This window comes from Halichoerus grypus, chromosome 6, assembly GCF_964656455.1.
Source record: "Halichoerus grypus chromosome 6, mHalGry1.hap1.1, whole genome shotgun sequence".
NCBI classification, from domain to species: domain Eukaryota; kingdom Metazoa; phylum Chordata; class Mammalia; order Carnivora; family Phocidae; genus Halichoerus; species Halichoerus grypus.
The window spans coordinates 29,297,872-29,324,845 of NC_135717.1; the positions used below are offsets into that span (position 1 = coordinate 29,297,872).

General features: G+C 42.2%; 2 protein-coding genes across 12 annotated transcripts in view; one reads left to right on the plus strand and one right to left on the minus strand.

Moving 5' to 3' along the window:
- Positions 1-1,276, plus strand: part of LOC144382288 (uncharacterized) — an 83,029-nt gene extending 81,753 nt beyond the window's left edge. The window contains exon 6 of one of the 2 annotated variants that reach the window (XR_013448895.1): positions 459-1,276. Coding sequence is in view for 1 of the 2 variants with exons in the window: in XM_078074789.1 (XP_077930915.1) it covers positions 459-540 (82 nt within the window). In the remaining variant the exon portion in view is untranslated. The remainder of the gene's footprint in view (positions 1-458) is intronic. The other variant, XM_078074789.1, reaches the window with a different exon arrangement.
- MRTFB (myocardin related transcription factor B) overlaps positions 1-26,974 on the minus strand; it is a 192,233-nt gene that overhangs the window by 65,455 nt on the left and 99,804 nt on the right. The window contains exon 1 of one of the 10 annotated variants that reach the window (XM_036123899.2): positions 13,339-14,150. The exons of 8 other annotated variants lie outside the window; for them this stretch is intronic. In XM_036123899.2, the coding sequence (XP_035979792.2) occupies positions 13,339-13,459 (121 nt within the window). In that variant the 5' untranslated portion in view covers positions 13,460-14,150. Of the gene's footprint in view, positions 1-13,338; positions 14,151-26,974 lie in introns of those variants that run through there. One more of the 10 variants, XM_036123902.2, reaches the window with a different exon arrangement.

The following is a 26,974-nucleotide window of genomic DNA, read 5'->3' on the forward strand; positions in this document are numbered from 1 at the left end:
TGTCTTTCATATAATACTTATACCCTACCTCAAAATTTTCAGCTGCTTTTTGAACCAAGGTTATATGTACTTTCTCTTTTGTTTTTTATGTAGAATATTTGAAATGCTTCTACAATATGACATAATTAAAGTGCTTTTTCACTCTAAAGAAAAAAAACCCCACATTATGCAGCATTTTAATAATATGCGGCAGTTTAGCATGAGTGGAACAAGCCAAAGCAAAGCACAGTTTTGGTGCAAAGGGTTTGCAAGGGGACATCTGAGGACTGTATACTATAAAAACAAGGCAGAAATGACCCATTCTGGGAAGCGGTGTGGCAGTCAGCCATGGTCTTGGAAATTCTTTATAAATAGCTAGTTTCAGTTATGGGGTATGAAGGAGGGTAGGTTAAGAAGGGGAGGGGAGATGAGCAGCTGTCTGCAAGTTAGAGGACTCAATGCATATTATTTCATTGCAGGACATCGGGCAGAATAGAATGCAGAATCGTGAGGGGTGAAAAAAACCCCAAGATCCTGAGCAGTCAAGTGAAGGCCGGGTAAACCAGGGGCAAAAGCAACGATGGAAAACCAAAGAATACTCTGGAATTGATTCTGTATTGACTCTGAAGGCAGCACTAGGCAAAAAAACAGGCCCCGGTTTCTGTTTTTAAATTTCATTTTTTTCAAACAGATGTTTGAGTAAAAAGAATAAAGTGATTGGACTTGGCAAAAATTGATTATGTACTGTTTAATCTGCATTAAATTAGGGGCCTAATCCTATAAATACAAGACAATGTTATCATCATATTATCTTTTGAACAGATACGGGAGGGAGTAACGGGCCCCTATGTAACATCTTAGGACAATGAAGTCTGAGGGCCCCATTCAATCCGGGTTGCAGTGGTTTATCAAAGCAGCAGTTTAGCGGTAAAATTTACACCTGCATTTGCTTAGTCCAGGTAAGGCCAAAAATTTGAAGTCTTGAAAAAATTTATATTCAGAGAGCAAAAGACCGATGAACTTTTCCTCTTCCTTAAAAATAAATGTTTAAAAAGGTGGTGGTGGTGGTTATTAATACTGTTACTATGACCACCATTACTTCAGATACTTGGTAAAAGTGACCACTGTTTTTTTTTTCAAATATAAAACCATAAGGATGTTTTTTATTTATTTACTTATTTATTTATTTATTTAGATTTTAATTTATTTGACAGAGAGAGACACAGCGAGAGAGGGAACACAAGCAGGGGGAGTAGGAGGGGGAGAAGCAGGCTTCCCGCCGAGCAGGGAGCCCGATGTGGGGCTTGATCCCAGGACCCTGGGATCATGACCTGAGCTGAAGGCAGACGCTCAAGGCAGACACTGAGCCACCCAGGCACCCCCATAAGGATGTTATTAAAGACTTTATTGTTTCTTAAAGCAGTTTCAGGTTTATAGCAAAACTGAGAGGGAAGTACGGATTTCCCACATACGCCCCAGCCCCCATACATGCAGTCCTCCCCTACCATCAGCAGGATTAAGAAAATTTAATTCCACAAAGATTCACATGCTTATAGCTCTTTGCTGTGGATGGGTTTTTGTAGCTGGAGGGTAAGGAGCCACATCCTGGGGGTTTCCTTCTGGGCCTGGGTCTCAGAAACATACCACTATACCACCAATACCTCTATTAAAAATCCACGTTTTATGAGAATTTTTTTCTATTTATTTGTTGAAATAAAAGTGACACACACACATAAAAAAGTCATTAAAAAGAAAAGTGAAAGTCAGTCTATCCCTCTCCACACCTCCCGTTCTTCTCCACAAAGGTAACCACTGTGAAACTTTTATGGCCCCAGAGGGTGTTCTGTGAATATTCCAGCAATATTAAATATAAAATATACAGAGGAGATACACGGGGTAGGATCTTCATGTAGGTTGGTGATTTGTTTGAAAAAACCCCACAATATCTAGCTCATTCTTCTTACTGGCTGTATCTAACATATGGATGTATCATCGTATACATGTAAGTTTTCAGATTTTTTGCTATTATAAACAGTGCTGCATTGATTGTCCTCATTCATTTTTTGGTATCCTTCCCATGATGATGATGATTATATACGTAAAATGTATGATAATGGAACATGCATTTAAAATTCTGATAGGGGCACTTTGCAATCCAAATGATTTCAACAATCCATATTCCCACTTAGGAGGTGGGGGAGTACCCTTTTGTTCATCCCTTCCCCACAATGTACATCATGTTTTAAGGTAACTTTAAATTCAAAAACAAAGATCACTTCCATTCACCCAAGACTAATGGCAAATATTGTGCCAAAATAATGGTGAAATTTGATATAAGTAATAAGCAGTGAGGGACCAAAAGATATCAAAAGCATTAGTGAGGGTGATGGGCAGGTTTTTGACTGAATGGGGAGACATTTACAGTGGTTGTCAGAAGACCCTCTTAAGCTTTCCCTTGCAAACCTCCTGTTTATTTTTAAACTAGGTAGAATTTTTCTGATGTTCCTGGGCAGAAGACTTAAGCACAAGACATTTCATTTTTTCCCCTTCAACACAGCTGAGAGATGTAACAGACAGATTTAAGATATATTTAGAATAAAATCAACAGTATGTGGTAAGAGACTGGATGTTGTGTTTTGAGGAGAAAGAGACAAGAAAGATGACACCTGGGTTTCTGGGTTAAGCACCTGGGCAGACCATTTACTGAGATGAAGAGCACAAGTTGTCCATTCGGGAGCTCAGTCTTGGACATGTGTGAACTGGAAGCAGAGATGTCAAAGTGACAGTTGGCTCTGTGGGTCCAGGTTTCAGAAGGTAGATCTTGGCAGGAGATTGAAATTTGAAAGTCGTCAAACCATGAGAGTTCCCCGAGGTAGAGAATATAGAAAGGGAAGGCAAAAGAAGCCACAGACTCGGCTTCTAGGAAAGTTAACAATGACAAGCCCACATATGGGTCAGTTAGGGGATGAAGATCCAGCAAAGGAGGTCAAAGTGGTCTATGAAGGAAGAGGAGCCTGGAGAGTGTGTGTAGAAGTGTTTCTAGAAGAGGGTCATGACCAACTGCGGTTTTAGTGCACGAGGAGCTACTGCTTGGAGTGATGGATGGAAGTCAGACCAGAGGAGGTTACGGAGTAAAGGAGGGGCATGGGTGTGAATGAAGTGACTGGAAGTAATGTTTTCAAGATGTTGCCCTGAAGGGTAGGAGAGAAGGCGAAATGCTTGAGATGTGTGGAATTTCAAGCTGGAACACACCCAAGCCAGTTTATAACTGACGAAGATCAACGGGGGTGGGGGTGGGGTGGGGTGGGGGCAGTGGGGGGGGTGGAGGGGGGGACGGGAATGAATGACTATGAATGAGCCGCACAGGAGAGGAACAGACAGCAGGTCCCCTGAAGGGAAGAGGATTCCAAGCACACAAAGACAGCTTTTGTGAAGACACATTTCCTCTATGACAACAGGAGGGTAAAGACGATTGGGTAAAGCTAGGTATCTAGATTTGGTCTGGGATGTCCAGGGATTTCCCAATGATGGCTGTTATTTTCTCAGATCTCAGAGGAGGAGGAAGCAAGGCGACTTGCTGAAAGGGAGAGGAATGAAGGAAAAGTTAGTGTGAGGCCAGTGAAGAAGGAGGTTCGAAATAATCCCTGCAGACTGCGAAGAGCAAGTTGGAAAGAGAAAGTTATTTGTTACTGAAATGCTCCAATTAATAATGGCAACAGCTTGGGGGACAGAAGTCAGTCAGGAAACTGGCAAGTCACTCACTGGCTCTGAACTTTATCATTTTGATCAGAGAAAAGACCCACAAGATACAAATTTAGAACATTTGGCAGTTCTTCCTAAAGCTCATTATACAAAGTTTTAGCGAAGAAGAGTCGCAGCCTGGCAATTCCACTTCTAGGTGAACTGAAAAGAATGGAAAACGGGGGCTCACATTCACACCCGCACACGCACACGCACACACACACGTGTGCACAGCGGCGCTATTCCCAGTCACCAGGAGTTGGGAACTCCAAGTGTCTGCAGTGAATGAATGGGAAACGCTGTGGCCTGTCCACACGATGGAATGTTACTCAGCTATCAAGAGGAATGTGGCATTGACACCTACCACAACACGGATGAACCTGGAAAACATTACCCTCCGTGAAAGACGCCAGATCCAAAGGCCACACGACAGATGGTCCCATGTATGTAAAATATCCAGAATTAGTAAATGTAGAGACAGAGTTCAGACTGGTGGCAAGCAGGAACTGGGGATGGAGACGGGGGGCATGGGAATAACTGCTTAACGGACACAGGGTTTTCTTTGGGGTGATGAAAATATTTTGGAACTAGAGGTGTGTTTGAGCAACACGGTGAATATACTAAATGCCTCTGAATTGTTCACTTTTAAAATGGCTAATTTTAGGTTATGCCAATTTTACCTCAGTTAAAAAAAAAAAAAACAAGCTAGCAGAACAACAGACTTTAAGAAACTAGTAGCTCAGTAATCAAATTTCTCATTTCTCGCCCACCCCTCGCTAGCCCTCCACCACCACAATTCCATGAACCACTAATGGCGACGTATTTTTCAGTGGTGTGGTAACTAGCGCAACAGCCACATCTTATATTCCCTGTCACGGTGAACTCTAGGTTTTGTTGGGGTTGTTTTCGCCTCTATTTCCCCTTTTAGATGACATCCCTATATTCTAGCACCTTCTACAATGCTCATAATATAGAGATTTCAATAAACATGCTTTACTTAATTTTGTGTGGTATACTTACAGTATATAACAGAGTTATATTTTCTAAGGAAAGAGAATATTGTGTCAAATTTAAGAATAAATCAATGGAAGAATTTTCTATGGGCAAGTGCTTATCATGGGCAGAACCAAGACTTTCACTTTGTTGCAGGAATTTGAGGCTTAGGGTATTTTTGAATTAATGTCAGTGGTAGAACAGAAGACAAAGTCTAATTATATTGCTTTAAAGGGTATAAGAAGATTAATAAGGGAAGGTGAAGGGCAAAGGAGTAAAGAAAACCATCAAAAACTGGCAGACGCTAATTTGTTTTTCATCTCCACTCATAATTAATGTAAAATTCATGATGCATTAAAGAAGAGAAAAAGCACTTAAGTACTCTCACACATGATAAAGAATAGCAACCAAAGATCACAGGCCTCTGGTTATATTTCCAGGGGTCGAATCTGCCAATTATAAAATAAGGTTCTCCTTTAAGTGATTCTACAAAATAGAACACAAAGAGGCCTCAAATAAAATTGTGGTTTGTCTTGTAAGAGCCAAGCTATCTGTGCGGATGAAGCAAGCTTCCATTACTAGCACTTCCTTTCTGGAGCGGAAGCGAGCCACACAGTGAGCACATAAATCCCCACCTTGGACGGGACCAAGAGCAAACAGCATTTTGATCAGGAATTTTTATGTTATGATTATTCTCCATTTAAGAAAGAGAGACAACATCAAGTTAACTAAAAAACCCACAAATTCGTGTTTGAAAAAGTTAGGGCTTAGACCACACAGGAAATACTGCCTTTCTTTCCAATGTCAGAAAACCTACTGTATCCTTATGAATCCACTGGGCTGGGGGACGTGGGAAGAGGCAGGTGGTATAAACTCTGGAATTCTAAACTTCCTGGCAAGGAGGTCATGGTCTGAAAGGCACCATCCACCCTCTATTAGGAGTTAAAAATGAAGTCAAAACGAGAATGCTAATGGTCCGGGCTCACATACTATAGCTTTCCTGAATTAATCTGCGGCATGAGGTCAGGAAAACAATGTTTTCAACACTCAGCCTTGGAAATTTACAGGCACTTTGATAATTCCATGGTTGGCTGCAGCTTCTGTTACCATGGAAACAGACTGCTAAAAATGGGGCATATTTCTTTAAACTGATCATACCTTCACACAAATTCCCTTCTCCTTTTTGTCAAAAGTTGGAATGAATTTAAAGTATGCTTCTCGTGGTATGACAACGTGATGTCAAGCCAGGGGCCAGATACAGATCGGCAGGGATGACATTAGTTTGTGGCAGACTTACAGAAGGATATTCGACATATACGAATTTTAAACATCTCGTTTGGTTAAAAAGTGATGGAAATCAAGTACACAGTGGCATAAAAGGAAGTATAACACAAATAACAGGCACTTCAAAAGCAAAATCATCCACTTAACTGCCTCATCACCAGCAACATAAAGAGGTTAAAACAGTACTTGATTTGTTTCTTTGAGACAAGTGATTTTTAACCTGCAGGACTATGCGGGCTCTACACCCAAACTTCTAGATTTCTTACCCTCTATGGCTCCAAGAGAAGATAATATTTTTCTTATGTTGGGGGCAATCAGAAATTCTATATTCCACCACCACATCAGAATTTCAGTGTGCAGCTCTACGTAGAGGTGCTGACAGGTAAAAGCTCTTTCCTACTTCCTCTAAGATGGGAAGATGTACGTGGCATAAACGACCCTGAAATATCTCAACGTAAATGCCCAAGGCTGGCTCTCTGAATAAAAGGGTAATTGACAGTGAAACAGGAAAACTGTGGAATATTATTTACCTCCATCAGCTTGTGCTCCTCTTTTGAGGTCCCTTGATCCTGGCTCAATAGCTTGGCTTTTCTGCCCACTGTGTGGATTCAGGGATGGGACTGACACACACACACGCATTCACCTACCTAGTTACCTACGTACACACACACGCACAGCAATCTGCCCACCAACACAAGAAGACAACTGAGAAGTGGCCTAACCTGTGTGCTGTCCTCGTATTACAGCGACTCTACATGATGGTGCAGAGGAAGGCATGAGTTGTGGCCCTTCAGGCCAATGGACTAGGGCGGGGTGGGGAGGGAGGGGCATGCTGGGAGAGAAGAGTGATGGAGGGATGTAGAAATGCGACCTGCTTCGGGACACAGGGGCACAGCCTCCCTCCATGGAGGGGTCTGGGTGGGTGGGGAGAGACTGGGAGGCAGCTGTACGTCCACTTGAGTGAAGACCCCTGTATTTGAGGAAGGGGACCCAGGCAAGGGTGGTGGCCATGGTGAAATAAGTGCTGTGGGTGAGAGAAAGATTTCTGAGGTCGAACTGACAGATCTGGTGACAGGACCTGGTAGCAGGTTATGAGGAGGTCAGCGACAGTGTCACAGATCAGTCCCATTCAGGTTCCCAGCATGAGTCAGTGGGTGAACAGAGGTGCCCTTAAAGATGACAGGAAACTGGAGGAGTATGTTTCCTGGGAAGAAGAGGCCCACTGGAGCCACAGGAGAGGGCTGTGCAGGTCTAGAGCACACGAGAGAGGGCTGGCCTGCACAGGTGTCATCCTCCCTCATCTGGACCAAAGCACACATGGGTTTCTTCTGTGCTCTCTGTTACGTGTGCACGTTTTCACTCCTATGTTATCATTTAGTTTCTCACTTTTTAGGCTGTGAGCTCTTTGTATGCTGGCATGACCCTGAGTACAAACACTCAAATTTCTGCAAAATGAAATTATTTCTAATAAAAAAATTAAATTATAGAACTTCATCTCAAAAAGGGCATGCACCCATTTAAAAAAACAAAACAAAACACTGAATCATGCCTGGGAAGAGGGATCTTTTGCTTTTCCTTCATACCTATATTTTATTTGAATTCATTATAAGGACTATATCATACTCTTCAAAGTTATTTTAAAAAAATGTTAATTTAGTGACATCTCACCGTACAATACTTTCAATTTTGTAGAACACTGACAGAAAACAAAGAAACAAGAAATTCCCAGAGAAATCAAAATAGATGTTGCAAAATTCATGTGCTTTGCTCAGAGAAGGCTTTGTCGCATTCTTTATTTCAACCGCCCATTTGTCCCTTTCCCCCACCATGGCTCAATAAATGTATTTTAGTTGAGTCAACAATACAATCAAGATCTCCCTATTACATTTTGTTAATTTGTTGCTTACTTCACAGAAGCTTAGAAGCAGCATATCAGAAAAGGGAGAGTGGCCAGATTTTGGCAAAAATCAGACCATAAATAACAATGCTAGTAATCCAGTAATGATCTAGGGGTCATTCTGTGCACTGATGAATGATTTCATGCACCTTCACAGTGCCTTAAGGCACCAACGTATCACACGGGGTCATTAGTTTATAACTGAATTATAAATTGTATCTGAAGGGAAGAGTTCAAATTATACCGTTAAAGAAGGCAGGGTGGGGGATAATACTCTTTACCCTGTTACACAATAATAATGTGTCTATGAGATGCAGGACACTGGGGGTGAGGTACAAAAATGATCCAAACAAGGATTCTATCCCCCCAAATCACTACGGTCTAATAGTGAAGGCAATACAGATACACATATCACAGTGGCAAAAGGTAAAATGCCATGAAGGGGTGCAGATCGAGTTATCGGGAATATACAGGGGAGAAGAAATTATTTTTAGCTGATAGGGTCCAGTGACTTTCTTCAGGAAATGGCATTGGGATTGGGTTTTCAGCGACTTTGAACCTGCAAAGCTGCGGTGAGAGGAACGTAGTGGGCAGAGGCATGGAGGGGGAAGGGTAGAGCAGCACTGTCTTTCACAGAACTTTCCACACTGACGGAAGTTTTTTATAATCTGCGCTGTTCAGTATGGCAGGCACTAACCATGTGTGCCTAATGTGATGAAGCAGCTGAATTTAAAAAATTTTATTTCATTTTAATTATTTTAAATTCACATTTAAATAGCCATGCGTGGGCGGCTGGGTGGCTCAGTTGGTTAAGCGTCTGCCTTTGGCTCAGATCATGATCCCAGGGTCCTGGGATCGAGTCCCGCATCGGGCTCCTTGCTCTGCGGGAAGCCTGCTTCTCCCTCTGCCTCTCTCTCTCTCTGTCACTTATGAATAAATAAATAAAGAAAAATGTTAAAAAATTGACAAGCCTTTAAAAAAAAAACAGCCATCCGTGGCTAATGGACAGTGCAGGTAGAGTATGTATGAGATCATTTCCAACATTTAGAAAAGTTTGGGTGCTTTGGTAAAGGTATTTGTTTAATCTGTTTTTCCCCAGATTGGCTTGCTCAGAAGATTGTAGACAAATGTGCACCTTTTTCGTAAAAAGACCTACTACAGCCATGTCCCAGCACACCACGTCTACTCCACTGTTTACTATGCAGTCTACCAGAAACTTGCATATACTTTATCTCAACTATTATTTACCAGCCGGGGACAGAAGTGGGAATGTGGCCCCCCAAGTCTGTAACTCTTTCCCCCCACCCCACACCCATGGGTTAAGCAACACAATGAGAAGTCCAGATTCCCCAAGTCACTTCTTGGAGGACAGCTGACTAGGGTAGCAGTCTGACCCACTTTGGACTGAGCAAGAAATGCACTTTGGTTAAAACACTGAGTTTTGGGGTTGTTTGTTAGAGCAGTCAGTTTTAGTCAAAGTAAAGTAATACACAGCCCAGTTTTCTTTCTTTCTTTCTTTCTTTTCTTTCTTTTCTTTCTAGGGTTTTTATTCTTACCATGAGAGAGCTCTGTAAACTGAACAACCGTTTTCCTCTTTAATTATAACTAGCACTGGTGTTATGATTCATTATCTTAATAATGACTCCGATTAAACCACTTATCTGAATTAAATCACCTCAATTTATTTGATTTTCCCTCAAAATTTGTAATTGTTAATTCTTCAGTTGTCAAGTCAGTGATCTCTAATATCCATCTCTAGTTCTAGAACCAGAAATTAAATTTAGATCTCATCCATGTTGCACATAATTAGAAAACGTTCCATTTCTTTTGTGGACAAGCCAAAAGTTGAGATTCCCTATTGCTGCTTTGACACAGAAAATTAGTCTAAAGAGAATTCTCTATCTTGAATTTGATCCGTAGAATTCATGGTTTTCATTGCTATCTTCACCTAAAGCAGCTAATAATTAAATTTTCCCACTACACACGTGGATTGGTATTTACCAGAAAGTTTATATAAGCATTGACAAAACTGTGAGGTAATAGGCTTTGTTATCCAAACAATTCTTTGGTATGGGATGACAACTATTCAGAGGCCACTGACACTTGGAACATTTTCTTCTTAAATTTTGAATAGGTATTACTAAATTTTCTTGTTAAGGTGCCACAGAGACTCCTGAAGCCTATGATTATTGGCTAATAAAGTCTGCTTTTCCCCCTAATAATAATTCTGGCTAACTAGTACTGTCAACAGTAACAGGAATTCTGAAATATCCCAGTAATAGTAAGAAACAGAGCACCTACTTGAGCAGCAGACTGGACTGCCAACCCTTACAGTAGACACACGTCAGAAACCCCAGAGAGACCAAGCCGTGTCCAAGTGGTCAGAACTAAATGGACCTAACTTTAGCCTTCCTTCACTACCTGGAAACTTACGTTCTTGATATTAAAAAAAAAATCCCCGGGGCTGTTCTTTCAAACAAACCAAAACCAAAACCAACGTTGCCAAAAAGGAGTGGAGAACTAAACACTACTGATGTGAAATATAATGAATATTTTTGGCGTCCCTCAACACACAAAGCATCAACCATCGGACACTAATAATCACTGGTATATATGTCTCTTTGGACAAACAGCATAGGATCTAATCAGACTCTAGGGTGTTTTACTGTTTCAACAACAGCTGCTTTATCCATCAACTTTCATGGGTTAATACAACTAACATACGGTTTGAGGCCTAAAAGCAGACGAAGCTTCAGGGCGGACTGTCCCCAATCCCAACGTTGTGTTCTGTGAGTCTGCTACGCTGACCACTGCAACTCATTGGCAGGCAGTGACGGTGACACACTCAATTACAGGAGTCCCATCTTGCACAGGAATCACGTTATTTTTATGCCACTTCAAATAAAAAAAGTGCTTTCTGCAAAAATTTCTCCTGTTTTTTTCTGTCCTGATCAAACCCAGGTCTAATAGCTCTTTCAGCATCACTAACATGGAGGTAACAGATCATCCTTGATCTCTATGGGGTTTTTTGTTGGTTTTCCCCTCAGCCCTATCTCTAGCAGAAATGGGTAGAAATACAATCTGTGGAGGTACATAAAGCAAAACCCTCGTCAGTGCTACTGCGGTGAGATAGATCGGTTTTATCCAACCATTTCTGTGGAGTGTTTCAAAATATGAAAGTTCTCCCTCCTTAACTCTTTATACGTATGAATTTATTTATTTATTTAAAGATTGTATTTATTTATTTGAGAAAGAGAGAGACAAGAGTGTGAGCGCCTGAGCCAGGGTGGGGGGTGGCCAGAGGGAGAGGGAGAAGCAGACTCCCCACTGAGCAGGGAGCCCGATGCAGGGCTGGATCCCAGGACCCTGAGATCATGACCTGAGCCGAAGGCAGACGCTTAACCGAATCAACCACCCAGGTGCCCCTAGGTATGAATTTATAAGACAGTAACATATAAAATATTTCTCTATGCTGTAAATATATAGGGAATTTTAAAAATGAAAATTTAAATAGAAGGAAAAAGTAACAAAGGGCTGAAAAAAAAAGACAAGCAGAGGGATGACAGAGTGGCATCAAATAGGGCAACTCATGAAAACAGCATGAAGTATGTGTTGCTTCTCATTGCACAAATGAGGAGATTAAGGCTCGGAGCAGTGAACCTGTCCAGGGTCACAGAGCTCCAGAATGGTGCGCCCGGGACCCGATCCCAAGTATATCTCACTTGAGAGCCCATGGTCTTGCCCTTTTGACACTACACTATGACACAAGTATAAATGGAAGGCACGGTCACATGGTTAGGGAAACAACCCCTACGTTACGTAATTGTGTCGACCCTGCTCTGCTGTGCTTGTTGGTAATGCTTCTACCCTGCTTTCATATTTCTAATCCTTGCTTCCGTGCTCCTTATCCTGCTCTGCGCTCGTGACGACTCTATTTCCCTCCACGTTCTCAGTGTTCCACTAGCACAAACACTGTTTCAAATGTAAGGTATGAACGACAGTTTAACACCCGGAAGTGACTTAAATGATGCTTAGATAATTCTTAACTATTTTTTTTAAGTTAATGATTTAAAAACTTTAAGTTCCCTCAGTGAATCTCCAGAATGTGTCTTAAAAGCTCCACTGGTATTGATTTTATAAGAATCTACAGTAAAGGTTGCTGTGCGCAAGCAGAGACGACCCCATTGTTTGGTTCCTGGCAACAGCTATTTATACTTCATTGTGTGTCGTTTGTTTGGATCTGGATGTTTTTTCTACCCATACCCAAAAGTATACTCTAAAAAGTCCAACTATTGTTTCTTCTTCTTATCTTTCAAATCTGTAACAATCTCTATCATCACATTCTCATATTCTAAATGTCTGAGCAAAAAAAAGCAATATCCTTTTGGAAGAAGCTCAACCTGCTACTTAGGCAGATAAGTCTACATTTATTCTCTGGGTCTCTAAGATGAGCAAGGGCGAGTGGAGAGGTGAGGGGCGGCTGATGGCAGGAGCTGAAAGCAGATAAAATGAAAAGAGGTTACTGTGGGTTTTTTTTTTTTTTTCCCTCCCAAGGAACCCTAGAAAATAAACAAGTATTGAGAGGGGTGACCTTCATTATCTCAAATTCAGGAAAAACTTAATCTCCGTAGGTCCCGAATTTCTGAAACCACGGCCCTTGATCTCCAGCTGCTACAGTAAAGCACGACTTGCACTGGTCTGGCCACTCTTCAGTATATGCTAGGACAGGGGCCAGCAAAGCTCATACCTTTGGCCATTTTCTCAAATCAGTCAGTGAGGTACTGTGCAGTGGCCACTGACAGTAATGGACAATATTCTTAAGTTTATTTTTTGCCTTGTTAAAAGACCACAAAACCATGCAATGTGTTTTTAAAAACAAAACAAAACAAAACGATGCAATGTGCATTACAACCAATTAAACCAACCATTTAAAGATATAATTAAGAAAGCACTAGCTACCTTCCTGGTTTTAAACAATAAAACCCATAAACGTGTCATTTGGAAAAAAAATAATTTTCCTGGAATTATGTGTTTGTAAACCTAAAGCAAACAGTGTTCTGAATGATATTGAAAAGGAAGTGGCCTCTCCTTAAGGGGTGGGGGTGGGGGGGTCGGGGCAAAAAAAAAAAAAAAAAAATGGAAAGAATGAGAGAATACACAAAATGAACCTGGAAAGATTTCAGTCCTGAAATGAGGACTGGCCTCCTAAGTCCCCTTGCTGTATTAATTATTGCAAAATCCCTAGAGTTCTATCAGTTAATGAACCGCTAGAAAGAGCCACCGAGAGCAGCATTCGGCTTTCATTTCAAAGAACTTAGAACGTGTGAGGGACACGAGTGAACAGAGAGAGCAGACACACGGCATGGTAAGCAGACAGACATGCTCAGCCTGGCTGACGGGAACACAGATTCGGCAGTTTTGCCCCTGTCCACAGACAGACTGACCTTCCTTGAGACTTTTCTGGTTGCTCCCCTCAAGGCATTCCTTTTCTTTTAATGGTTCGAAATCCCCAGCAGTTAAAATCTCTGGGAAGCCCTGTTGCTGCTTCTTGGAGCTATCGATCATGGTGAGAGGCTTCTGGAGACAGGCAGCATCAAGCAGGAGCAAAGCGCAATCTGCCGCGCAGCAGAGACCAGCGCTCAGCACACTCTGGTCCCCGGTCCCTGGATCCTCGGTCCTGGGTTCCTCCTCACAAGACCCCAATCACTGGGCAATTATGTCTTTAAGCAGCTGAAGGCAGCCATTCCCCTTTAGTTCCCAGCCTGACCTGCAAATACACTCATGCCGCTGGAAGCCCTAAACTCTCTCCCACATTGGGAGGCAGAGCCCCGGAGGCACGATGCTGAAATCCCACCCCTTTTCCCAGCCAGCCCCCTTCCCCTTGCCATTCCAGCTTCCCCCGCGCGCTGGGTACTTCCATCTGCAGTTTGATGGTCCGAATCATCTGACAAACACTGAGTCAAGCAGTTAAAAATAAATCCTGTAGTTGTTAAAAGAGAAGACTTTGCTGATACCTAAGAAGACAAATTGCTGCCTGTGGTCTCTCTCCGGCTCTCTATAAACACAGCCGCAGGCTGTGGAAATACTTTCTATCAGCCAGACGAGCACATTCATTACTCATTAAGTTCTCCAGCTAAACAAACGGCAGTCTAGGGCATCGGAAGGAAGCGGGTCTTCTCTCAGCAGAGGGACCGCGCCGAATAAACACGCTACCAGAGTAACTGCCTAACGACAGAGGCACCGAACTCCCAAAGTTCTTTTGTGGCGTCCGGCTCTTCCTGGCAGAGCCAGCGCTTTTTGTAACAGGGACACGTACTGCAATTGCAGCTTTCTGCCGTCACCAATTCAGACCTGAGCTGCTGTTTCCCTCTGTGCCACTAGTCGGCTGACAGACTTAACATCGCCATGATTGTGCTCAGGAAAAATCTCCTCCCATGTACTCAAAAGCAGAGATGGCAAGAGAGCCTCGATTTCAGAGCCGATTCAGCCGGCGACCAGCCCAAGCTTAATTTCACGTGAGCTAGCGACATCGGGCACGTCTCCTGCAAGCCACGGACTGCTGTCCACTGAACATGAGGGATGCTGCTGGGAGGAAATCTCTAGGTATGGCAAACGCCAGGCAAATGTGGAGACAAGCCTGTTTTCAGACACATCAAATATATATCTACCCGCAGCTACAGCCAAAAAGCAGCTGATTAAAAAAAAAAAAAGAAAAGAAAGGTTCAAAGTATGCTCCTTTGCAAAGGGTTCCCAGAAAAGCCATGAGAGGTTGTAAGAGCAGTAGATGGAATCCTCTTCCATGAGGGATATGTTTTGTTCACTTTTTTATAACCAACATCTTAGCAGGGTGCCTGGAATATTAGTTTTCAATAAATACATGTTGCATGATTAAGTAAACGAATTCAAGCAGGAGAAGCTGCAATTGGAAAACTTGTTTTCATAATACTCAAAATTCTAAAGAAGTCCTCAATCACTGCCCAATAGTTAGTAATTTTAGATGAAATGTTCTCTAAAGGAAGCACATTTTCTCTTCAAAAGAAAATATACACATACATTTTGAATGTGCATCTGACATGATCCTTCTATGGGACAAAGAAAGGCTTACATTGTCAAAGCCAGAAAAACCCGTATTGTTGTCACCACTGAAACACAGACGGGGACTGGGTGAAGATTCTGTCCTTTGCCCCTGGTTCCGGGGCTGGTGTGCACTCAACCCGGACTGCTGTAGAAAGATAGCCATCTACTCGTCTCCAGCGTCTCTTGAGAATGGGATTACACAACACATGACATGGCTCTTGTCAACTGAAATTCCTTCTGAAGCAATGTAAGCCCAGTGTTGGGAGTCCACACCCCCGCAGGAACAAACAGCGCTGAGCTTATCACACTTCTCGAAAATGCGCTCAAATGCTCTGCTACTATTTCTGATCCCAAGGCCTCTGTTCTCCTACATTGACTGTTCCTGCATCTTTAAAGGAGTAAGAAAAGTAACCATAGTTTTCTGAGGACATTCTTTAGGTCAGTCACCTTTTTAGCAGTTTGGCAAAGTTTATCTCATTTAACCCCCAAGAGCCCCTTCTGACCACGATGATTATTGGTACATTATAGCCATTTTACAGACCAGGACCACAGTCACAAAGCTTCTCCGTGGCAGGTCTGGAGCTTAGCCAGTCTGAGTTAACCAAAGCCTGACTCTTTCTCCTACTGCACAACGCTTGCTGTCCTCTAGAATACGCTCGGTCTCCAGGCTTTCGTTGGATCTTGGGACAGGTTTTAACAGCAGAGGTCGTGACTTTTATGGCCTCCTGGTAATTCTACTCCTGGTGAGGGAGAAGGAGGGCCAACGTAACCATACTAAAATGCTCTCATGAAAACATTTCCACTTTTCCTGAGAGCAGCAATGGCCAACTTTATTTAGCGCTTGCAGGGTGCCCCAGTCTACGTGCTTTTCATGAGTCACCTCATGTGTCCTGCTGCCAGGCCCGGGGGTTCAACATTATCATAATTCACAGATGAGAAAACTGAGGCCTAGAAAAACTGACCTATTTTTGTCAAAGGTCGCCCATCTTCTACGTGGTGGCCAGGATTCCCAACAGGCGGCCTGGCTCCAGAGCCTACATTCTTAATTACTTTGCAAAAAGAACAACAAGAACAACAAACCCTAATATTCTCTTGCTCAGCATGCTCCTTTTTAAACCCCACCCAACTGTGTTTAGGCCACAAGTTTAGAAACCTGGGTACATACAGAGCCATACCAGCCACTTCTATTTTTTTTTTTAACCGACTGTGTGCGTGTGTGTTGAGTATGTTAAAAAATAAAACAGTTCTCTTTTAAGGATCCTCTGTAAGCTTATTATTTTTGCATCTGATAAATATAAAAAATCTCAATAAGGAAACACATTGTCCTGCTGTGGGTTTATATCTAGTCTTGTCTCTGCAGTTTTGAGAGAAAATAATAATTTCTTTAGTGGTGAATATGCCTGAAAAAACATTTAGTTTGCTTTTTAAAAAAATGTTAAATAATTTCAAATTCACAGAACATTTTTTTTCCCTGAATTATCTGCGAGAAGGCTCTGACATGACACCTCTTTACCTTAAGCGCTCTGGTGTGAATTCCTACAAACAAGGACATCTTCCTATAAAACCCCAATATAACCATCAATATCAGGAAATTAACACCAATTGATCACCATCTAAACCACAGACTCCCCTCAAGTTCCACTAATTGTCCCAACACCATCTTTAAAGGCAAAAGGATCCAGACCAGGATCACGTATGGCCCTGAGTTATTACAACTCTCTTTAGTGTTCCTTCATTTTTGAATAGATCCTCAGTCTCTCTGGACTCTTCTTTCCGTAAATTGTGAAGATTACAGGCCAGTTATTTCGTAGAATTGCCCTCAACGTGAGTTTTCTGGTGTGCCTTCATGATCAGACTCAGGTTATGGCAGGAGTGTTTTTGGCAGGAATACCATGGGGGCAGGGATGTGTTCTTTGTATCCTATCAGGTGGTGCACAAATCCAATTTGTCCTATAAGTGATAATATTTATTCTGATGAACTGATTAAGATGGTACTGGCCAAGTTTCTTCATTGTAAAGTTAGTTTTTCTCTTTGTAATGAATTATTTGTGGGACTGAACTATTTATTACTAGGACGGCCACCAAATAGTGACTTTGAAAATTCTATCATTCCTTCTACGTTTATTAGTGGCACATCCTATACTGTAAGAAGAAGAATCTCCTTTATGTGGTTTATGGTACCTATTTCTATCACCACGGACTCATGGATTCCTATTTTATGCAATGGGTGATAGCATGTTCCTACCCTTTAGTTTGATGCTCAAATTATTCCAGATTTGGCCAGTGGGAGTCCTTTCAAGCTGGCTTCAGTTTCTTATTGTCGTGACCCATTCTCTGAGCACTTGATTACTTTCTGGTACAAGGTATTCCAGGCTCATCTTTTATTTTTCCTGCTCCGCTGAGAAACCAAGGACTCAATAGCAGGTGTCCTCATTGCTATTAGGGTGTCAGTGTTCCCAGGCCTCCTCTGTAGAAAGTTAAGGAATATGTCTGTGAGTTTATGTGTGTGAACATACATGCACACACATATTTATGGCTCTCTGTATTAACAGATGTAAATGCGGATCTATATTTAAGTATGTACATCTCTATTTATATATACGTTGAAAACCACAAGTTCGCCCTGATGCCTCTAATTCCAATCCAATGCCAAAGGTTCTTTCTCAGCTTCTCTCACGTATTTGTAACCCTTTTCTCCTGTAGCGAGAATCTTGTCTCCCACGGTCTCTGCCACCCCACTCGTGGATACCCTGTTCATCCCACTACTGTCACTGCCATACCAAACCCTATGCAGATGTCTCCTCACCCCAAGTGGGCTCCGAAGCCTTCCCCTGGATTGCTGCCCCCACTCCCACAGGGCAGCTGCCTTGCTCAGCCCCCCATAATGTCTTTTGGATTGAATGAGGGATGAAGGGAGGAAGGGCACTTGTATTCTGAGTAAAAGCAGCCCAGAGTTACCCCATGAACTGCTTGCAGTAGGTCTGTCCTTGTTCCGTACTATACGTGCTACATCACCGTCAGTGTCGTCTGGCTCTGCTGTCACGAGGGACGTTGAACTTCAAAGGATAGGTGATTAAAGTCACTTGGGCTATGATAAATCTGCTTCCACAGTGTTTGTGTGTACACACACCCAAAAGAGCTGTTTTCGTATGAAAGAGAGTTCCATAAATCAAGTCAATTTTCCCAGTACTCCAAGCATAGATATTTAATAAGCGTGAGAAAAACTCTATGGCTTGGAGACTAGGAATAATCCAGGAAAGGCTTCAGGGAATCGGAACAGAAACAAACATGGCTCAAGGGACCTACATGAAAACTTGGCAGTCTCAATATATGCTCACAAAGCTGCTGATAAAAAGATACGGTTGAGATGACGCTGCACCGCAGTAAGCAGAGACCTGAGAATATTAGCAACTGCGCAATGTTTCACCGACGTAAAAGCATCCGAGGGGGACGGATACGATAATTAGTAACAGCATGGAAACGGATTGCTAAATATTGAGCTGTGCTTCTCCTGTAGCATTCTTGACACGGGACTGAGAGAAGATGCCTTTTCCTTTCATCTCCCGCATCTTGGTACTTTGAACCGGGCCCTCCAGTAGCCCTCCCGCCGAGCGGATGCGGGCCCACTGCGGGGCTGCCTCCATGAGGCCTGGGCCAGTGTTACAGAAGCCATGCAGCTAGACCGGACGTATCCACGTTACACCTCAAGTTTTCCCCATGGGTACCATATTTTTAGTAAAATACGTATTTGATCCCTAATTCCCCCCCCCTTTTAAAATTATAAAACCACTATAAAAGTATTCTATCTTTAGACAACTATAAATGGTTATGGTAAATCCCAACAATTTAATAATTATTAAGCCCAATTTAAGAATCCTGGTAATTAAGACTTTTTTTTTTGTAAAAAAAGGACAAAGGGTGATCTCCGAAATCAGACAGCATATCTTAAAAGTCCTTCATTTTTATTACTTTTTAAGTACAGGGTATCAAGTGTGTAGTACTTCAGATATAAAGAGTTGAACAAATCAGCCCTATGGAAACCGCTGTTTCAGGAGAAGGGGCACATTTTTCTGTTATTTCTAAGAGTAAGATTTTGAAGGACCATCAGTGATTTGGACGATTACGTACAGCAGCATAACTGGGCACAAGAGCCTGGTGACTTAGGTTGTAACGCGTGCTTACGCTCATCTTTCTGGTCGGCCCTGCTGGGCATGCTCTCCCCTCTCTGAGGACGGGAGCTGCACCTCGGCCAGGCCGTCCAGGACCGGGATGGGACCGTCCATGGTGTGCTGTGGAAGCCGTGCCCCGAGGGAGCCAGGAGAACTTCCTGTGGGATGGGGCAGACGGCCGGGGAGGCAGAGGAGCACGTTTCACAGCTGGCACCTTCCGACGGCACCCCTCCATCACAGTGCTCCGACTGCACGCAAGTGACTGGGGCCGTCTGCCCCGCCCCCCGGCCGCAGGACGGGTCATGAAGACATGACACAACACATTTTGTCAGCGTTAAAGGAGTCCTTCAAATCCTTTCTCCACGTCCAAGCTTTCTAGATCCCTGCGAACACACGCAGATCTACAACAGAGAGACGTCCTTAGATTATGTCTCTTCGGAGTCGTCTTCCTTGGACTCTGAGTTACAGAAGACAAGGGAGAAGGGCAGACAGAAGGGAGGACTGAAAAGTGGGAGGGGCACATCCTAGCAAAGACGGGAAGACACGCTGCTAAGTCACGGTCAGTGTGATGGTGGGATAAGAAAACTGTCCGCGGGAGTGTTTCTCCACCTTTTTTGCATCATCGTCCCTATGGCCCGACTCTTTACCCAATTTTTCCTCATCACTTTCCACGAAATTTTAACACCACAGACTGGCTACATGTCCATTTACGTGCTGTATGTATATCTGTGCCTTAAACATGAAAGGTGTGATTTTTCTGCCTCTCCCCCAAGAACCAATCTGTGCTCCTGCTGAGAATGCTTAATCTACAAGAGAGAAAGCCGATGTGTCCTGTTTTGCTGAGGAAGAAACAGTAAGGTAATAAGAGTGAGAGTGAACTGTAGGCAGGAAACCCTCCATGAGAAAATAACAAATGTTTGCCATCTGGGATAATGATTTTTAGATCACAAGTGAATATAACATATCTTTTGTGGATCCTGAAAATCTTTTGATCCTCAGCAGCTCTGAGGTATGGGAAACATGTATTGACATTTGTTTTATTAAAAAAAAAAAAAAGAAAGAAACTGCAGTTCAGATATGAAATAATGTATTTTGAAGTCACCCTAGTGGTGAGCATGTATCCTTAGTCCTGGCTTTCTGACTCCAACATTCTTTTCACCAAAAACAAAAACCTATAAGGTTTTTTTTTTTCCTTTTTACTAAATTTACATAGGATTTTCAAAGGCATGTAATTAAGAAAAACCAATAATTTAATTTCAGGGGGTGATGACATCCCAGATGGATTTAGGAAAGCGTGGAGGCAGGATGGTTTTGTGGAAAGAGCACGACTTTAGAGGTCAACGTGATTCGGTGGTGAGAGTCACGAGATCCTGGAAAAGCAGCCACATCTCTGTGCCATGGCTGCCTCATCTGCAGAAATGTGGTGACAACACCGATATGACAATAGCTGTTTTCTGTGATTATGAAAATCAGGGAACAGACGCGTGTAAGATACCCGGCAAAACAAGCATGACGCGCACTCCCCAAATGGTGAAGTCTGGTCGGACTCCTTTCTGGCACAATCTGCGTCGTCTGCTATCCTGCATGGCTGTGTGTTTGCTAGGTTAGGGTTTCTCTGGCCAGACATGCGTGCAGACATAAATGCACGTTAACCACACACGTGTTCTCCATTTCCTACCCCCCTGCGCCGCCACTGCAGGCCACCCTGGGGTGCAGACACAGTTCACAGATCTTTGGTTTGGCACTTAATATCTTCTGGTGTCTTCCTACTACTTTAGATTTCATTTATTAGATTAAATTTGAAATTTCTATATATGCAGAGAACCTTGCTGATATGTTTTCACCTCACTGGAATAATGAAATAGAAAAAGTGCCCCCAGGTGACTGACCATGGCCATGCTGTCGGCCACAGGGTCTGAGAACTGAGTGGAACAAATGCTGGGACATCTCAGGAATCCAAGGATGTATTCTTGGATGAGTTCTTTATGAAAATGTACGCCAAGCCGGCAGCGGTGTGAATAGAGTGGGCAGCGGGGGAAATGCGCCCACAGGGCCCGAGGCGGCCCACGCTTAAAGCCCCGCTGCGGCAGTGGGGGGGGGGAGGGCGGTCCAGCAGGAGTCACACAGGGGCAAAAATGCATCATGGCACAGCAAACGGACACTGATGGGAATTTCGTGAGCTCTGTAGATTTTTAAAATAATATGCAGAAGCATTTCTGTTTCGTAGTTAAGTGCTCCTAAGCACAAGTTTATACTTCATTGATGGTTGTGCGTGATTCAGCAATGTGAGACTAATAAAAATTAAGTCTTCTAGTAATTGTTTTAAACTTTCTTAAGTCTGTGAAACATGCTTCATCATACAACTCAAACGGAGTGAGCAGACCCATTTACTCTGCTGCTTGGCTTCCACAACGTTATCCTGAGCAATTAAATTAAACATTTGCCTTTGTTTACCTCATCTGACTGGATATCCTACTTGGCCATCTTGGGAGTCCTGACAAAGGTGGAGATAAAAGAGGCAAGATGACTACCCAAATCCAATATGAAATCATGTCATGCCTTCACACATGCTCCATAATGTTTCCTTTGTCTCTTATTGAGTCTAAACTGTGACACTATTTCAAATCATTCCCATTTTCCTCAAGACCACACTATATTACCTTTCTCAGCAAGTAGCATGGGCCCCTAGATTTACTAATACTGAGGTCTTCAGACATAAGCTCTACTCCACCTTCCCACGCCCATTCTATCTCCTGTCTTTGGTGAAGAAGTAATCTTTCTTCTTGCCAAGGGGAATCCAGACACTTTGCTTAGGGCTGTAGTTCCTTCTCACCTACTTACAAAACTGATCAATTAATTATACTTTTCTAGGATCCTTTGTACTTACTAAGATACTTGCATTTCCCCTTGTACTCCTCCTAAGATTCTGACTATTTCTAAATGTTCTCCCTTATTAATCTCATCCTTTGCACTGGTACCAACTGTTAACTCCAAACACCCACCAACGCACATATAAACACAACTCTACCTCTGGATCATCATGCACTTGCTTTCTAACTGGCACTTTCTAAGTGCGTTTTCCTTCTGCAGTTAAGATATCCTTAATTTTAAGATTATGTGTTATACTCAGGACTGACTCATCTATGATTTTATAAGATAGTCTTTGCTTGACTTAACGGAAAAGCAAAGATCAAAAAAAAAAAAAAACAAAACAACACAACACAACAAAAACAAATGGCAAGTGATGAGCTAGCCTAGACCTCAGCTTGGTCCAGCTCCAGACAATGCACCTAAAAGCCAACCCACGCTGTCATACTCGTCTTTGCAGCCTCAATGTCCAGGACACTATGACTGCTGAATTAATGCTGCCTGAATAAATAAATCAATGCCATTGGACCAACCAAAACTCATCCGGCCTCTCCTCTACCTACCTAACTCTGCTCATATTTCTTGGCTTGGCATTAAAGCCATCAGTGCTCCGTCCCCTGCTTTCCTGAGCAGCATTACTAACCCCAACACGGTCCTTACACTTCAGCTAAATCAAATTATTTAATATTCCCTAAAATGCTCTGGGTTTTCCTTGTCTTTAGTCAAGTTTTTTCTTCTGCCCGAAATTCTCCATCTCTGATGGAGACTGTACTCAGGCAACCTTCAGGAACTAGCTGCAGTATCAATCACTTTCAGAAACTTTCAGAAGCTTTCCAGGATGTGGCTCAGCACCCCCCAAGAGTCAGGCCTTTTTCCTCTGCTCACTCTGAACGCTCATGGCACCCGTCACGGGAGACTGAACCTTCTGGAATGATAATGAGATCTTGCCAATGCTGGGCACTAACGGTGACAGGTCATTGACTGTGTCCTGAGCACGAGCATCACGCATGGTGCTGAGCGCTTTACGGACGTTCACTCAGATCACTCTTCTCAAGAACTCTATCCACTACTGTCTCCAGCTCCCCCCAGGCACCAGGAGGTGAAGTAACCTGTCCAGCTACACAGCGTTTAAGGAGGGGAAGAGAGATTTTTAACTTAGGCAGCAGGCTTCAGGCTACTAGCTTTTCTCAATGGGTTCTTCGAGAGAATTAAGCCCTAATGCCCAAAGGTGTCCACTGTATTAACTTCCCTCCTATGTATCGAAAATGGCATTAGCTATGTCATCCTTGGGATAATTGAGAAAACAGTCACTCTAATCATATTGGTAGGAATTCATTTTCTCACAGAACCTGGCTGAGAAAGACTGGATGTTTTTAACTACTGATACTTTGCACGTTTCTGATATCCCATCCCCATATTAGCAGATTTTACAAGTCCTCAAAAGCTGGAACTTGATCTCATTCAACTTTTTATTTCCTATGAGATGTGTTCTGGGATTTTAATCATGTTCACATGGCCAAGCCTCTCCTTAATTGACTAAATTCTTACATTCAGCAATCCAGGCTGGATGATAAGCATCTTCCTTAAAATACACTAAAACCACCTGATACATTTCTTTGGTTGTTTCTGACAGACACTTAAAACTCACTATTACTAAGGTATAAAGACAGTAAGATACATCAATTTAAAGTGTATATTAGTGGCAAGGTTTGATGGAGACTTAGGGCTGTGAAATTATGGTCACATTTGAGATACAGAGCATTTTCAACATTCCTGCAAGTTTCTTCCTGCCCCTTTGCAGTACATCCTATTGCCACACCCAGCCCCAGGTAATCACTGATCTGCTTCCTATCACTAGAGATTAGTTTGCCCGTCCTAGAATTTCAGTTAAATGGAATCATACAATATGTAGTCTTTCCTGTTTGAATTCTTTCACTGAGATATGACTCAGATTCATCTGTGGTGTTGCATGTATCAGCAACTGGTTTCTTTCTATTACTAAGTAGTAATCTAGTGTATGAATAGATCACATTTTGTTTAAACATTCATCTGTTGATGGACATATGGAGTTTCCAGTTTTGAGCTACTATGGATAAATTTGTTATGAACATTTATATATAAATCTTTGGGTAGATGTTTGTAGTCCCCCCTGCCTTTTTTAAGATTTTATTTATTTGAGAGAGAGAAAGAGAGCCCGAGAGAGTGAGCAAGCACGAGCTGGGGGGAAGGGCAGAGGAAGAGAGAGAAGCAGGCTCCCCACTGAGCAGCCTGACCTGGGGCTCAACCCCAGGACCCCGGGATCATGCCCTGAACCGAAGTCAGATGCTTAACCCACTGAGCCACCCAGGCATCCCTGAATTCCTTTTTTTTTTTTTTTTTTGTATAAAGGCTTGGTTGGATAGTAGGTGGATTCTTAGCTTTTGAAGGAACTTTATCGGCAGCTTTATTTTTATTTTTTTAATTTTTTTTTTAAGATTTAATTGAGAGAGAGAGAGCACACATGTGCATGACCAGGAGGGGCATGAACAAGTAGGAGGGGCGTGCAGAGCAGGAGGGGCAAAGGGAGAGGAAGAGAGAATCCAAAGCAGACTCCATGATCAGCATGGAGTCCAACATGGGGCTCAATCTCATGACCCAGAAATCACGACCTGAGCCGAAACCAAGAGTCAGACAGTTAACTGACTGCGCCACCCAGGCACGCTGGTGGCTTTATTTTTAAAAGCCCCAAACTGCAAATAACCATGCATATACAAGTGACTGAATGAATAAATTTTGGTATACAATGAAATACTACTCCACAATAAAAAGGAATAACACACAAAATGCATAAATCTCAAAATAATTATGCTGACTGAAAGAAGCCAAATGAAACCGAGCCACTTGTATCTATGATTCTATTTCTAAAAAAATTTGAGAAAATGCAAACTAATCTATAGTGACAGAAAGCAGACCAGTGGTTGCCTGGAGACTGCAGTAGAAAGAGGAGTGGATTTCAAAGGGGTATGAGGAAATTCTTAAGGGTGATGAAAATGTTATCTTGATGCGGTGAATTCAAAATTCCTTAAGTTGAATATTTAAAATATGTGCGGCTTATTGGATATCAATTACATTTGATAAATTAAAAAAAATTTTTTTTAAAGCCCACAATGGTACTTATGGGAACAGAGAAATTCCTTTATGTTAATACGATGATTTTGAAACAGTCTCTATTTACAAAACTTGAATGCAATAGATTATTTATGTGGGTGTCTAAACTCTAAAAACAACTGGGCAACAGAATTGCTCTAAAGAATCTTAAAAACAACAACAAAACCCTACTTACGCCAACGAGCCCTTTCATCCATTAAAATAAATAAAATGAAGCCCATGTGTGATAACTGAGTGATTTCTCAGATGCGTGCCAGAGGTGTGACCTGGTGTGCTGGGACTAACGGGCATGTGTGAGTTTGGTGAACTCGTATGTGTTACAGACCAGGATGGTGGTGGTGGGGGGTAGTGATCCTGAACACAGAAAACACAGAATTCAAGTTAGAAACACTGCATGTGACAAAGAGGACACCTCTTAACGCAAAGCACCATAATCAATAAGGAGTCCGGAACAGCGATGACTATGCACAAAACAACATAACTACTGTTACACATAAAAAGCACAGGGGGAGCAATGGGATGCCAACAGAAACAAGGAAGAGGAGACTTTAATCTGCCTCTCTCAGTACAAGACAGATGAGGGAGACAAAAAATAAGAAAGGATATACAGCACAACCAGTAAGGAGATCTTACTGCTATGTAGTGAACTTTTACCTTGATGACAGAGGAGATACCTTCTCAACTACACATGGAATATTTTTTAAAAAATCACATACAGGGCATAAAGAAAACTTCAGCAAGTTCCATAAAATTAAAAAAAAAAAAAACATACACAACACTCTGATCTCAATGTAGTAGTACTAGAAACTATTAATAAAAAAAAAACAAAACACTAAAAAGGCCTTGTCTACCTGGAAATTAGTAACATCTCCTAATAAGTAGTAGAGAAGAGGAAAAACATAAACTGAAATGAAGGGACTTCTCACCAGAATCTATGGCTTTTGTTCAAAGCAGTGATCAGAGAAACATTTAAAAATATCAGTAAAAATAAATGAATGAAAATAAACTACGTGCCTCAGAGAAAAAAAGATTTTAAAAACAAAAAACAGAGCCTCCATGACCCATGGATGGTATCATAAGGTCTATCTGGTGAGCAACTGGCGTTCCAGAAGGAGCGCAGAGAGAAAATGAGACAGAAAATGTACTTGCAAAGATAATGCCTGAAAATCCCCCAAATTTGATGAAATACATAAATTTACATAGTTAAGAAACCTGGCAAACTGCCAGTAGCATACATGCAAACACAGAGAGCCACCGCTAGCCTCTAGACACACAAACAATACGCGGTTAGAGAATGTAAGTAGAGGAAACACCATCAATAAGAGCAACAAAGAAGATAAATGCTCAGGAGTAAACTAAAGAAATGTGTAAAACTCCTGGAAAACCCCAGGGTTGGCTTGAACAAACAGACAGTCCTCACTCCTGGATAGGATAATACCACATCATAAAAATGCCATTTTTCTCTAAGTTAATTTACACATTTAATGCAATATCAATAAAAACACCAACAAGCTTTTTAATGGGGCTAGACAAGTTGATATGACAAGCTCATTTGGGGAAAAAAATGAAAATACCCAAGGCATACCGAGAAAACCCAGAGGAAAAAAAGCACCATGTAGGGGAGGGAGAAAGAGCCTTATGAGATAAAGATAAACTCAAAGTAGATCATGGGTTACAAGGTTTAAAAAAAAACAAAAACCATCTGAGTACTCTAAGTAAATATTGATGGGACCCTTCTATAACTGCGATATAGGGAAAAGTTCTAATTGTGATCCCAAATCCAAAAGCAATAAAAGGAAAGACTGGTAAATCTTGGCCA